The sequence below is a fragment of the Alligator mississippiensis genome, chromosome 1 (assembly GCF_030867095.1).
Source record: "Alligator mississippiensis isolate rAllMis1 chromosome 1, rAllMis1, whole genome shotgun sequence".
NCBI lineage: Eukaryota > Metazoa > Chordata > Crocodylia > Alligatoridae > Alligator > Alligator mississippiensis.
Window position 1 is genome coordinate 234,267,648 of NC_081824.1, and position 12,451 is coordinate 234,280,098.

At 47.8% G+C, this 12,451-nt stretch overlaps 2 protein-coding genes across 4 annotated transcripts in view; both read left to right on the plus strand.

The window, feature by feature from the left end:
• The window catches only part of ENTPD6 (ectonucleoside triphosphate diphosphohydrolase 6), a 40,066-nt gene extending 37,551 nt beyond the window's left edge, over positions 1-2,515 (plus strand). For all 3 annotated transcript variants that reach the window (XM_014598234.3, XM_059720266.1, XM_006259240.4), the window contains one exon: positions 44-2,515. In XM_014598234.3, the coding sequence (XP_014453720.1) occupies positions 44-133 (90 nt within the window). In that variant the 3' untranslated portion in view covers positions 134-2,515. The remainder of the gene's footprint in view (positions 1-43) is intronic.
• A 1,614-nt stretch (positions 2,516-4,129) lies between these two features.
• PYGB (glycogen phosphorylase B) overlaps positions 4,130-12,451 on the plus strand; it is a 40,325-nt gene continuing 32,003 nt past the window's right edge. Inside the window, exons 1-2 of the mRNA XM_006259242.4 lie at positions 4,130-4,420; positions 7,996-8,097. Coding sequence (XP_006259304.1) covers positions 4,178-4,420; positions 7,996-8,097 — 345 coding nt within the window. The 5' untranslated portion in view covers positions 4,130-4,177. The remainder of the gene's footprint in view (positions 4,421-7,995; positions 8,098-12,451) is intronic.

The following is a 12,451-nucleotide window of genomic DNA, read 5'->3' on the forward strand; positions in this document are numbered from 1 at the left end:
CATTGTAACAGTGTGTGATAATTTCTATCCTTGCTTTTACCAGCTCGCCCGAAAAATTGATGACATTGAAACAAGCTGGGCTTTGGGAGCAACGTTTCATTATATTGACTCACTCAACAGGCTGCAGTATTAAGGCTTCTTAGTCCCGATTCTCAAAAGTGGCCTTTGAGAATCACAAGAGTTGGGAGCCCAATGCGAGTTGCCTGAACAGGCACCCTTTTTGCTGATCAGACTCTTTAAAAAAGACTTTCCGAAGCTGAGCAATCAACACCACTAGCTATTTCAGGCAATGCAGATCATGGCAGCTAAACATTTGACCCTTGACCTTATAGCATCCTCAGAACATTCAATATGAAACCAGTTCATCAAGAAACTTTAGAATTTGCTGTGAGACTTGACTCACAAAGCTGCTACAATCTCTATGAGAAAAATACACCTTTACAGCACATGCCAACATCACTTTTGATCACACTATGCTGACATTGATGTTAGAAATAGCCACTGCAGATGGGACTCTCTTATTGTTCTGAATTGAAAACATATTTTGGTTAATGGTCCTCAGTGAATTTTAATAATTTAAGTATTTTAAAATTAATTTGTGTGTGTATAGGTGATGCCTTTGTATAGCCAAACTGCCAGCAGGAGAAGCTGTTGGCTTTGAAATATAGCTTGGGATACTTGATTCTGCTGGAATAAGGTGGAGATTTTTTGCTTCCTTGGAGTGTAGTGGCAGAGCAGCTAAGGAGTTCTGCTGCAGTTCTGGAAGTGTGAGTTCAATCTCTCCCCTGGACTCATGCTAAAGACTACTGTAGCTGTAAATAGGGATTTGGTTTTTCAGGCTGGGGAATCAAAGATGGCCAGATATGATGTCAGCTGCATTGCTCTGTTGGCAGCAGAAACTGGCATACCTTGGGCATGCTAGCCTGGGGTGCCCAGATGAACCTTCCTTTTGCACCCCATTCCAGCAAAGTGTTGGGATATTGTGCAGATGACAAGCACATGCTTAAAAGATCGTTATAGTCTATGGGAGGCCTTTGACTCTGAAGTGCTTTAAGTAGTTGCTGTTGAAAGTGAGGTTGATTGAACTTCATGTCAGTCCTCACCTGCAGTGTGGCTTGACTGGAGCTAGGGGAGGTGGGGAGATTGTCAGGGAGCTTCTGCAGAGCATACCATTTCTTCTACCCACCCCCCACAATAAGAAGCATTTGAAAGACAAATCCTGTCTTGTCCTAGGGGAAGGTTTTGGAGGACTCTACAAAGGCCACCCTGGTTGTCCTTCTGCTTGTGGCTCCCTTGGTTTGGATTCCCTGACATACTGGTATTAATCACACTAAAACAGAGTTAATGGTAAAAGTGGGACTCCATAGAACAGGGCAGTCAATCTTCTAAGCAGCAACCTTCTATACACCTGTATGCTGCACCAGGACAAGCCATGGGCTTTTTTGGGCTGCACACCATGTATTTCCCCCCCCCCCCACCCCACCACTTCTCCCCTCCCCACCCCTCACACACATATACCACGCCTGCATGGCCCCAGATTTACCCCCAGCCTCCTTGACCATACCACACTGCACTGCCCCACCCCCAAGAATGGAGGCTGGTTGAGGGAGTGGGAGCCCAGAGACTGCTATTGCAGCTGGAGCGATGCAGGGAATGGTGGCTGGGTGGGAGCCCCGGGGCCATGTCTTACCCCTCACGGTCTGCATGCAGCCCTTGGGCTGCTACTTGAATAGCCCTGCCCTAGAACAATGTGACTGGAAGAGAATGGGATCTTCAGTAGTGGAAGGGGAAGGCAGGGTTAGTACATGTGCCTGTCTATTGATAGTAGTACTTCAGTAGGCATAGTTCTTTGTTAATGAATGTGACGCACAAAACAAGCCCTGAACATGGCTTAGCAGGGGATTTAGACAGGCTTGGAGTGAGTGGCTTTATAAGGCTTAGATGCAGCCCAGAGAGAATGATTATCAAATGGTGCCATGAGAGCCACCTGCTCACAGGCACCATCTTAGAAATGAATGTACTGATGGTGCACTGAGTGTGGGCTGCAGAAGGTGGAGCTGTCACAAGGCAGAGCAAAGGTGCTCGGTACCTAGAAAGCAAAATTTTTATCCATGTACTGTACAGAAAGTGAAGGCTGTCTGTTAATTTCAGTGTGGAATAGATAAATGATCTGTCAGCTCACTGTTATATAACTATCCTAAGTAATAAATTGTGTTATTATGTACTTAGTATAGAACTGTCTTTTTAGAATATAGGAGGGCATGATCAAAGTCACCAGGAGTCTTCCAAGGACTTTGGATCAGACCCTAATTAGGTACAGATACATCATCTGTGCCTGGGAAGCACAAATGTAATGTCAAATTAGGTGGGGAAACTAACCCAGCCCTCAGATTTTTATTTTTTTAGAAGCATTACTGTGATTGTCGCTGGCTTTTCATGGGGGCAGCATGTATGTGAATGTATACTGGGTATTTGAAAATTATTTTGTTGACAATAAAACTTTAATTACAAATGAGGATGTGTCACCTTTGGGTTAGTCTCTTATTCTGAAAAGTGATGGTCTCTTTGGAATAAGTGATGGAACTTGTCCTTGCCATGAAATCAGCTTACCTCTGTTACATGTTAATGGGAAAGGCTTGCACCTTTACCACATTGCAGTCAGAGAAAAAACAGTTTCTAAATACAAACCAAGGAGGAAGAGAAGAGAACCTCTGACTGGAAGATAGGGGAGATTGGGACTGGTTGGCCAAAGAGACTGTCCAACCAGTCCCTTTCTCCTCCAATTTTCAAAGTTACTGGGAGCAGGGTGAAGACTAACACTGGGAGGTGTCAAAGGAAAATGTGGAAGCACTGGAAGAAGGTTGGCTAAAGGGTCTGTGACCACAAGCTTGGCTGGAATCAGGATCCCTGAGTCTTACCAACCCTCCACTATCAGCAAATCCCCATGGAGGCCACAAGCAGAGTGTGTCACTGGTCCAAACAGATGGTGCAGAGGGCTGTGCTGCAGACTGAAAACTTCCCACTTGCAGATGACCCCTTGGGGCATCAGTGATAGCACAAGGTAACATTTGGCTCCAGGTTGCTTTACTAGAGACCTGGGAAATTACTAACGCCAATGGAATCAAAGTTCACAAGAGCTACTGCAAATGCATTCAGATCTGTGGCTGCCTCCCACTGCTGGCAGGCCCAGGATTCTGCAAAGGCAGTGCACTCAGGGCAGCCAGCTCATGGCATGTGCATCTATCTGCCCGCTGAGATTGGGTCCTGGCTGTGAACCAGCCTGCGTGTGTGTGTGTGTGGTATAGCACAGGGCTCCGTGTGTTTGTGTTACAGCACAGGACACTGTGTGTGTGTGTGTGTGACTGCATCCTGTGCATTTTGCAGCATAGGTCTGTATGTGGTACAGCACAGGACACTGTGTGTGTGTGTGTGTGTGTGTGTGTGTGTGTGTGTGTGTGTGTGTGTGTGTGTGTGTGTGTGTGTGTGTGTGTGAGAGACAGCATAGGACCCCATCTGTGTATGCATGTGTGTTGCTGCATAGGGCTGTGTTGTTACAGCATAGGACAGTGTATGTGTTACAGCACAGCACACCGTGCATGTGTGTGTTGCAGCATTGGACTCCATGTGTGTGTTGCAGCAGAGGACTCTGTGTGTATATGTTGCAGTACACGATGTGTGTGTGTATGTTACAGCCCAGGACTGGGTGCACATGTGTTTTAGCACTGGAGCCTGTGTGAGATGGCATAGGACTGTGTACGTGTGTGTTACAGCATAGGGCCCCGTGTGTGTGTATGTACTACAGTCCAGAACTCGTGTGTGAGTCCTGTGCTGTAAGGCACACACGGGGGGAGGGTCTTGTGCTGTAACACACACATACACCTGCATGGGGGCCTGTGTTGAATGTTACAGGGGAGGCTGTGTGTGTTACAGCATTGGACCCCATACGTGTGTATGAACTGCATCCCGAGAGAGAGTGTGAGCGCGCGTGTCTGCGCGCGCATCCGCTGAAGGCCGCAGTGTCCCCCAGCCCCCGCGCGAGGCCGACAGACACCCCCGCGGGTCCCTGCGCCCCGGATGCTCGGCGGGGCGGGGCCTGGCTGCGGGGGGCGGGGCTGGTGACGCGACGGGCAGGGCGCGGGCTGCGGCAGTGCCGGAGCCGGAGCCGGAGCCGGGCAGGATGGCGGCGCCGTGGAGCGACAGCGAGAAGCGGCGGCAGATCAGCGTGCGCGGCCTGGCGGGGCTGGGCGACGTGTCCGAGCTGCGCAAGAGCTTCAACCGGCACCTGCACTTCACGCTGGTCAAGGACCGCAACGTGGCCACCCCGCGCGACTACTTCTTCGCCCTGGCCCACGCCGTGCGCGACCACCTGGTGGGCCGCTGGATCCGCACGCAGCAGTGCTACTACGAGCGCGACCCCAAGGTACCGCCCGCCGGCACGTGCTCACGGCTCCGCTCACGCACCCGCGCCCACCCATGCACACACCAGCCGCACACATGCTCACAGCCACTCGCGCGCATTCACAGCTGCTCGCAGGCTCAGATTTGGGCCCTGCCCAGCAACACACTGCTCCAGGGGGGAAAATTGCCACTGGAAGCAAGCTGCAGGATATGCAGCACAGCCCGCCTCACTGCTCTGCTCCTAAAATGGTTTTTCTCCACAGCTTCCAGCAGCGCAGTAAGCTAAAAGGTGACTAACCCTGGGAGATAAAGTCTCGCCTCCCAGATACAGCACTGCAGACCCACTATTGTGTGCAGTGACCATCTTCCCTCCCAGACTATCCAGGAGCCCCTGGTGCTGGGCAGCTGACCTTGCACAAGGACAGAAGGAGGGTGGTGGTCCTCAGTTATTTAGTTATCACAGCCCCAGTCCTGCAGGTGGGCAGTGGAGTGGATGGAGATCTGCAGGGTCCCAAAAGTCAGCCCTCCTGCAGGCACCGGGATGTATTTGTTGTTGGGAGAGCTGGCTAGGAGTTGGCATCTTACCCCACACTCCATTCATCTTAATAGCTGTGTGAGTAGCCAGGCATGTTTGCATGACAGATTGTCCTTGCAAAGGATACCCAGCTCCCTGGCTTCATGGCGAATGGAAAATGCCTTGCTTAAATACATTATTTGAAATGAGGCAGTCTCTGGGCAGGGTTTTTTGTTAGTTTTTTTTTTTTTTAAGAGGAGGTTGCATGAGTACATCAGTTGTGTTGAGAAGCAGCACCATGACATGCAGGAAAGTTAGACCTCAGAGATGCTTTGTGGGGGAATCACTAATGAGGACCAGGCAAATCCATGCTCTGGGCAGCGTGAGGTAGTGCCCTCTATGTCTTCCCAGGCTTTGTCCAGTCTAGTGTGAAAGATACCCAAGTCAGTGATTTTTAAGGTGTTACAATCTTCTGGTCCTGACCTCCTGCATGATGCAGACCCTGGAACCTCAGCAGCTTAGTAGGTTGCCAGCTTCTGAAGGATTGTGATGCTCCAGTAAGGGGAAACATTGCTTGCAATTTCTATTTTATTTTTTTAAATAACAGGCCTGGGAAAATAGAAGAAGTAATTTAAGGCTGTGGGTAGGAAATGAACTCCTCATCTACATGTAACTCACAATTGCTATAGTGCAGAAATGAGAAAATGCAGATAATTTTATTTCCCCACAATCAGTATTTCTGGCCTAAGGGCCTGACAGGGCATTTTGGATTTTCAGCTTTAAATTACCTCTTCTCTCGCTAATTCCAGAAGGAAACATACATAGCTTCCTTCCTCTTAGTGGGGTGAACCAAGGAAGGCAAACCCCATCCCTTAATGTGCCTACAAGGATGGACCAGGCCCCTCAGTAGGTGTACAAGGGAGGATGTCTGAAGAAAGGTTTGAAAATCACAGGTATGTCACTCACAGATTAGTAAGACGAAGGCATGAAGCATCATAGGAGCCTGGAAGAAGAAAGTGAGAAATGCCAGCCTGCAGCAAAAGACGCCGGCCTCATCTCTTATGGGGATAGGCGCAGCAGCCCTTGCTGCTGAAGTGGCTATGGAAACTTATGCCCTTTTGTAGAGAGAGCGAGTCTCTGCACTTCCCTTCCATTTCTAAAATCCCATCATGGGTGGTCTCTTGTCTCTCTTGCTCTTCAAGAAGTGGCACCATAGCACTAGGAGATTGCTAGCGGATAACATGGATCCACAGGCCCAATGCAAAACCCAGAAAAAATCACCAGTAAAGTCATCCCATTGACATGAGTGAGATCAGACCCAGGTCAGTGAATACAGTACAAGTGCAGAGCATCTTGACTAAACAACATTACAGCATGGTTAAGTATATAGTATGTTGTTAGGCATCCTGGATAAGAGTTTTTCTTTAATTAACTGGGAACACAAGTTATCAGGCAGATTGTCCAGGGGCTGTCTTTTGGCAAAGATGCATGGAGCCGTGCTGCTGGCTGGCTGGAGTTCCTCACAAGAGTCTCGCTGACAAACAAAACATGGTACAAGTTGTTCTCAGATGGGCTGGGAGGTGCTGTGGTGGAAAACATCCTTCTTTGGGTCAGCACTTAAGTGTGTGCGTAACTTTGAGAGGAGTGGCCTTAAGCTGGTGCACGAAAAGCAGCAGGCTCTAAGAGTCTACTTTCAAAGACTGAGATACCCAACAGAAGAGTGGTAGCCTTCTGTGTGATTAAAAGTAACGTGTTAGGAGGAGCTTGTAACATGCAGGGCTGTGGAAGACCCTCGGTGTGCTCCCACAACAAAGATGGACAAGGTCCCTCAGGAGGTGTACAGGGAGGATGTCTGAAGAAAGGTTTGAAAATCACCGTCATGATTAGTAAGATCAAGGTATGAAGCATTATGGAAACCTGGAAGAACAAAGTTTGAAATGTCAGTCCTCAAGGAAAGAGCTAAGTCTCGTGCCATTTGCGGAGACACAATTAGAGACTCACATGCAGGATTGCTGAGATGTGTACGTCAGAGGCTGTTCTCAAGGTTAAGCAAGCTACTCAGTAGCACATCCTTGGTGCTCAGAGTTGTGTTTTTTTTATTCCGCCTGCTCTTTAGAGGGCAGTGCTCATGCCCTGGTTTACAGGGGAATGACTTCATTAAGGAGAGGCAAGGATTTTTTGTAATATCTTTTGTTGGACCAACTATATTGTTGGGAGAGCTGTTGCACAAGGTGTTGGGCATCAAGTGCCCTTCCTTAGGCTTGACAATTTGTCCCAACCACGCCCCCCCCAATATACAGTTGGTCCAGAAAAAAATATCAAAATATCCTTGCCCCTCACACAGTTCATGTATCATCACAGTTAAACACCACACAGTTAACACTCCACCACTTTATTAACAAGGAAATGAACACTTAAGTCCACATGAATTCCTCTCAAGCCATCTGGTCATCCCTCAGGTGGAAGGGGGCTGTGTTGTGTGATAGGAATGTCATTTTGAAGCCCTGCCTTTTATCTCTGGGGCTGGAACAATGAGCCCATTTCATAGATTTCATATATGTTTAGGGTCGGAAGGGACCTTAGTAGATCATCGAGATTTCAGCAGAACCCAGTTCACAGTCCCCAGCAGGTGCACTACCTGCTAACTAGAGGGGAGGGTTTCTGCTCAGTGCTGCCACCTGCTTGCAGCTGGATACAGGGGCAGAGATTAAATTAATCCTAGTGCTGAGATTTGAAGGGCAGCAGTTTTCTTGCTTCTGGGGCCTGCACCCCTCCCTGGGCAGTGCCAAACCCACCTTGCAAGGAGTGATCCATGCCTGGCTCAAAGGCAGAATAACTATTGAGAAGCAAAAGCACAGAGACCAGAAGGAATATTACACACCTGTAAGCTGTTTGTAACATGACTCAGCAAAATAGAGGTTTTACAGGCTTGGGTTGTGTGTTACCTTTTGTTTTTCTTCACCAAATACATGTTGTGCCCCCCTCTGTATTCTATATTAGCTTCTGTATTTGCCTGTTTGTGTTAGGAAGTCACTGCACCAAAAGTGAAACCAATTTCCCTTGTTTTTGTTCTGTTCTGCCAGAGGATTTATTACTTGTCTCTGGAGTTCTACATGGGCCGCACATTGCAAAATACAATGGTGAACCTGGGACTGCAGAATGCCTGTGATGAAGCCATTTACCAGGTGAATACAGGGGTGGCTTAAAATTGGCTTTGAAGGTAGCGGGAGCAGGGGACGACGATGATGAATGTATTTGCTTTCTGTGGGGAAAAAAGTTTAATTTCTTTCCATCCTTCTTCCCTTACCCCCACTCCCACAAATACAAATGTCTGGAAACAAAGATATTGCGCTGTGAAAGTGGTAGTTCAGACATCTCCTGTCTCCATTCTCCTGTTCTGGCTAAGCTCCCCATCCTGACACTATCTTCTGTGTTGAGCCATGACAACAGACTCCCATGATACGGTTGTGGTACATCATCTCGGGAGGTAAGATTTAGCCAGGAAGCCTGTCCTGATGAGGTAGATAAGAGCATGAAGCAGATTACCCTTCCCCTGGGACACCACAGCATAATTGCTAATAGAAACATTTGGGGATTTGGTTTAACACAGATACAGTTTCAAATTTAGGTGGGGAAGGAATTAAATTTCTCTGGAGATAATTCAATAAAAAGTGTATTTTTTTAATTTTTGACAAAATTTTCCCCAGGGAAGAAGTGTGGGGGGGAGCAGAGAGGGCCCTTATATACATTTGGGAGCTTGGTCCTGCAAGATGCTGATCTCTCTGAACCTGAGCAGGTGATGCACTTAAACTCAGCTTAAGTTAAGGTCCTCTGGTTTAGTCCCAAAGACAAAAGAGAAACTGAAATGTTAATTAAAATACTTTTTTTTTCCAAAATGAGATTGAAAAGTGAAGTATTGTGACAAACTCCATGGCTAGTCACAAAAACTGAAGAGCTTTTGATTCATATCTTCAGCAGGATTTTGGGGGAGTAGAGTGAAGTTGGTCTAAATTTGATTTTTCTGATTAAAAGTTTCATTAAGAAAGATTCCAAGTGGGAAAATGTTAACTCATGCTAGCATCACGTGAATTGCATGCAAGGAAAAGTTTTACATGTGAACAAGTTCTTGCCAGATCAGGGCAGTGACTTGGGTGACAGAAGTATAACTTTTGGGACCTTCTCCTAAGAAGTCACGGCCTGGTATTTCAGAGACTGTTGAGTACCTGCCACTGAAAACCAAGATTCTTGAAAGCATCTTGGGATGGTTATTTGTCATTTTTGAAAGTCCTGATTAGAACTGTCTACGATTAGCGGGGGACGACACTCATTTCTGTCCCTGCCAGAGTCTAGCAGGTTGGATTCTAGGGCAGAAACAGTGTTCATGCAGAGACGAGCTATTTCAGGCCACTTCAAAGGCACTGCCTGCTAGCTGACAGCCGCCTGCCTCAGCTATCAGCAGCAGGGCCTGCCACATACTTGCTTGTCATAGGTATGATCTCTGGTAGTAAATTGCCCTGGGAGACCTCTGATAACCTTAATTGTTTCAAGCTGAAGGTCTTATACCTCTCCAAGCCATTAATTTAGTTCACAGTGACTTATTAACCTGGCCTGTGGGGTGTATCTCTGCTAGAAACCTCCAGTCTGGTTTCCCCTTCGAGTCTCTCAATTGTTTTTGCCCAACTTAGAGAAAGCAAAAGCTTCAAAAACCTCCCCATAGACGGACTTCTTTGCATCCTGCCCTGGTTTCCTCCTTTTAGGGGTCCCTGCATGGGATCTCAGACTTTCCTTTGAACCTCATTCCCATGCTTCAATGTAGCCTGCTCCCATACCAGGACCCCTGGCTTCATTTTCTTCCCCTGGGGAGGTAGTTTCAGCCACACTGGGAAGCTGAGCCCCAGCCCTCTTAAAGGAGCAACTCACCCAAATCCAGTCCCATTAAATGGCTGTCTATGTTTTCAGTGCTGTCCTAGATCAGTATAAATCCTGCATTTCTATTCTAAAACCCTGTCTGTAGCATGGTTGCTAGGGTCTGTGCTGCAGCTGATACTGCTCTGAAGAGTCGTATTTGTGTCTGTCTGAGTAAAGCCACTTGGCTGTAATAAACACTTGCTTTTGTAGCTATGAAGCCACAGATAAAAGGCTGCTGAGTCTCCTTCTGCTTACTCCAGTGTAACTCTGGAGCACAATACATTTACCCCAGCTTACGCCAGCGCAAGTTAGAGGAGAGGCAGGCTGAAGCTTCCCAGCCCCTGTTGACTTCAGTGGGTGTTGGGGTGGATTGGCTTGGCACCTACTGCTGCCTGATACAAGGTGTGTGCAATTCAGGGTGAAAGTGTGGCGAGTGGGGGAGAGGAGGGAAGTGTCTGGGACAGGATGCTGGGTCACAATGACAATGGGGCTCTGTCGGCTGCTACTGCCTCACCAAGTACTCATATAGCAGACCTGCTCCCAGTTAGAAGAACAACCTCTTGGGACCTTTCCCGTTTTTTGACTCCAGTCACTTGCCCCAGAGGGTTTGCACCACTTATCCAGAGCTTCTTTAGAGAGGGAAAAGGAGAGAGGTGTGTCAAAGGGCAAGGCCCAACAGAAAAGTGCAGTCCCAGGTGAACCATCCATGTTGGGTCCAAATACCCATGAACATGTGTGGAGTTTCTCAGATGAGGGAAAAAGGCAGAAGCCTGCCCTAGATTGTTTACAGACAAATGGAGGAGGAGCAGAAATGAAATGTGCATTGGACCTGGGTCTTATCAGCTCTCTTCTCCCTTTCATTTAACATTCTTCCCCTGCCTTCTCTGCTCAGGTTGCAATCTGTAACCAAAAGAAATGCTCCTGCTAAACCCGTTAGTTTTATAGCACTGACACTTCCATCTAATCTACCCACATCATTTTGCCTAATGTTATTGCTCTCCTAAAAGTGCTGTGACTCATGAAAAAGCCAGTAACTTTGGCAGAGGCACCTTGTTACTCTGTTCTTGAAGCTGTTGTGGTTGTTTGAAAAAGCAATGGATCCTGAGCCTCGTTAAAGATTCAAGTGGTAGGTGAGACTTGAGGATTTTTTGGTTCTGTGGTTGGTGCTAATTACAGCTTTTGTGATGGAAGAATGGCCCTTGCAGGATCCAATTGTGGTGCCCCAACCTCCTGGCCCACAGTCACTTAATAGGCTTACACTGCAAAGTGGGGAGAGGGGCCAAAGCAGTAATAAACTGATGCAGAATGACATCATTGCTGGCTAATGTCTGACTTCGTAGATGTCCCTGGGGGCTGTGCCCAAATGGCGCCTGTTACATGGTGGAGGGGAGTGGGAGTGGTGGATGGGGGAGGGTCAGGATCACATTTGTCAAGACCTAGCCTCACAGGTTGTCAATCTCCTCTCTCTCCCTGAGCTTTGCTCACATACAGCTCAGCCAGAGCTTGGAAGTTGACCCCAGAGGCCTAATGGGCAGGGGCTGCACCCTGGGAAAACCCTGCACACTGCAAACCCTAGGGTCTGCCCACCCTAGCTGTTGCTCCTACAGCAGCAGTGCAATGTCTCTGCTCCCAGCTACTGCTGCAAGAGAAACACTATGGTTGCTTCTCTTGCTGGGGCATGGCCTGGGGGCTGTGCCTGTGGCTAATGCCCTGATTGCCCACCCCAAGTTCCTCTACTGGTTAAGCCCAAAAAGGCCATGTCAGGTATAAAGCTCAGTGCCCCTCTAAGTGAGCAGGGTGCCTCACTGGACCTGTAGTTCTGGGCTACTTGTGCTCCTGCTCTCTATCTCAGGCTATTTTCTCCACTTGGACTGTTTTTACAGTGCAGAGCATTTGTTTCACTGTAGCAGAGGCTGACCTTAATGTAAGTCTGGGATGAAGCATTTTGTTGCAGTTTTCTCAGTATTGCTAACGCAGCTTTTTCCACAGAAAATATCATTTTGATGACTTTCTGGCCCCCACGCCCTTTTATTTTTTTTTGGTGGGAAAGCTGTCTAAGGAAATAGTGCTGGTGGTGGGGTGGAGGAGGCCCAGCTCTCCTGAACAGCTGTGCAGAAGCCTTGAGGAGTGCAATATTTATACCTGGAGGATGAGCAAAGGGAAAGTTTTTGGGAGAGGGTCAGAAGAGAATGGGAGCCATCTTTGTAGTGCGATTTCACACAAAGATGGCTGGGACAGTCTAAGCCTAGTTCTAAACTCAGAGCTCTTCTTAGTATGGGATGGCATTCTAGGAACATGTAAGGGGAACATGTGAATTTGGCCATAGCCATGTTCTAAACTAAGCATATTTTGAGCCTGTCTAGGCAAGAGGCAGTTCTTCATCCTGCAAATGGGAAGTGTCCTGAAGCAACGATGTAAATTAGCATGCAGTGATTATCCACGCCCTTGTCCTCCAGTTGGCTGATAGCCATCCTTTCCCTGGTTCAAAATTTAAATGAAAGGGCTTTGTAGCTTTGAAGATTGCCAGGAAAGGAGTGTTTGTTTGACGTATCTAAGGAAACCTGGGGATCCATAAAAGGCCACAGCTGAAGTTGGGTTGGATCCTTTTCAGAGTTAATTTAGATGCCAGGG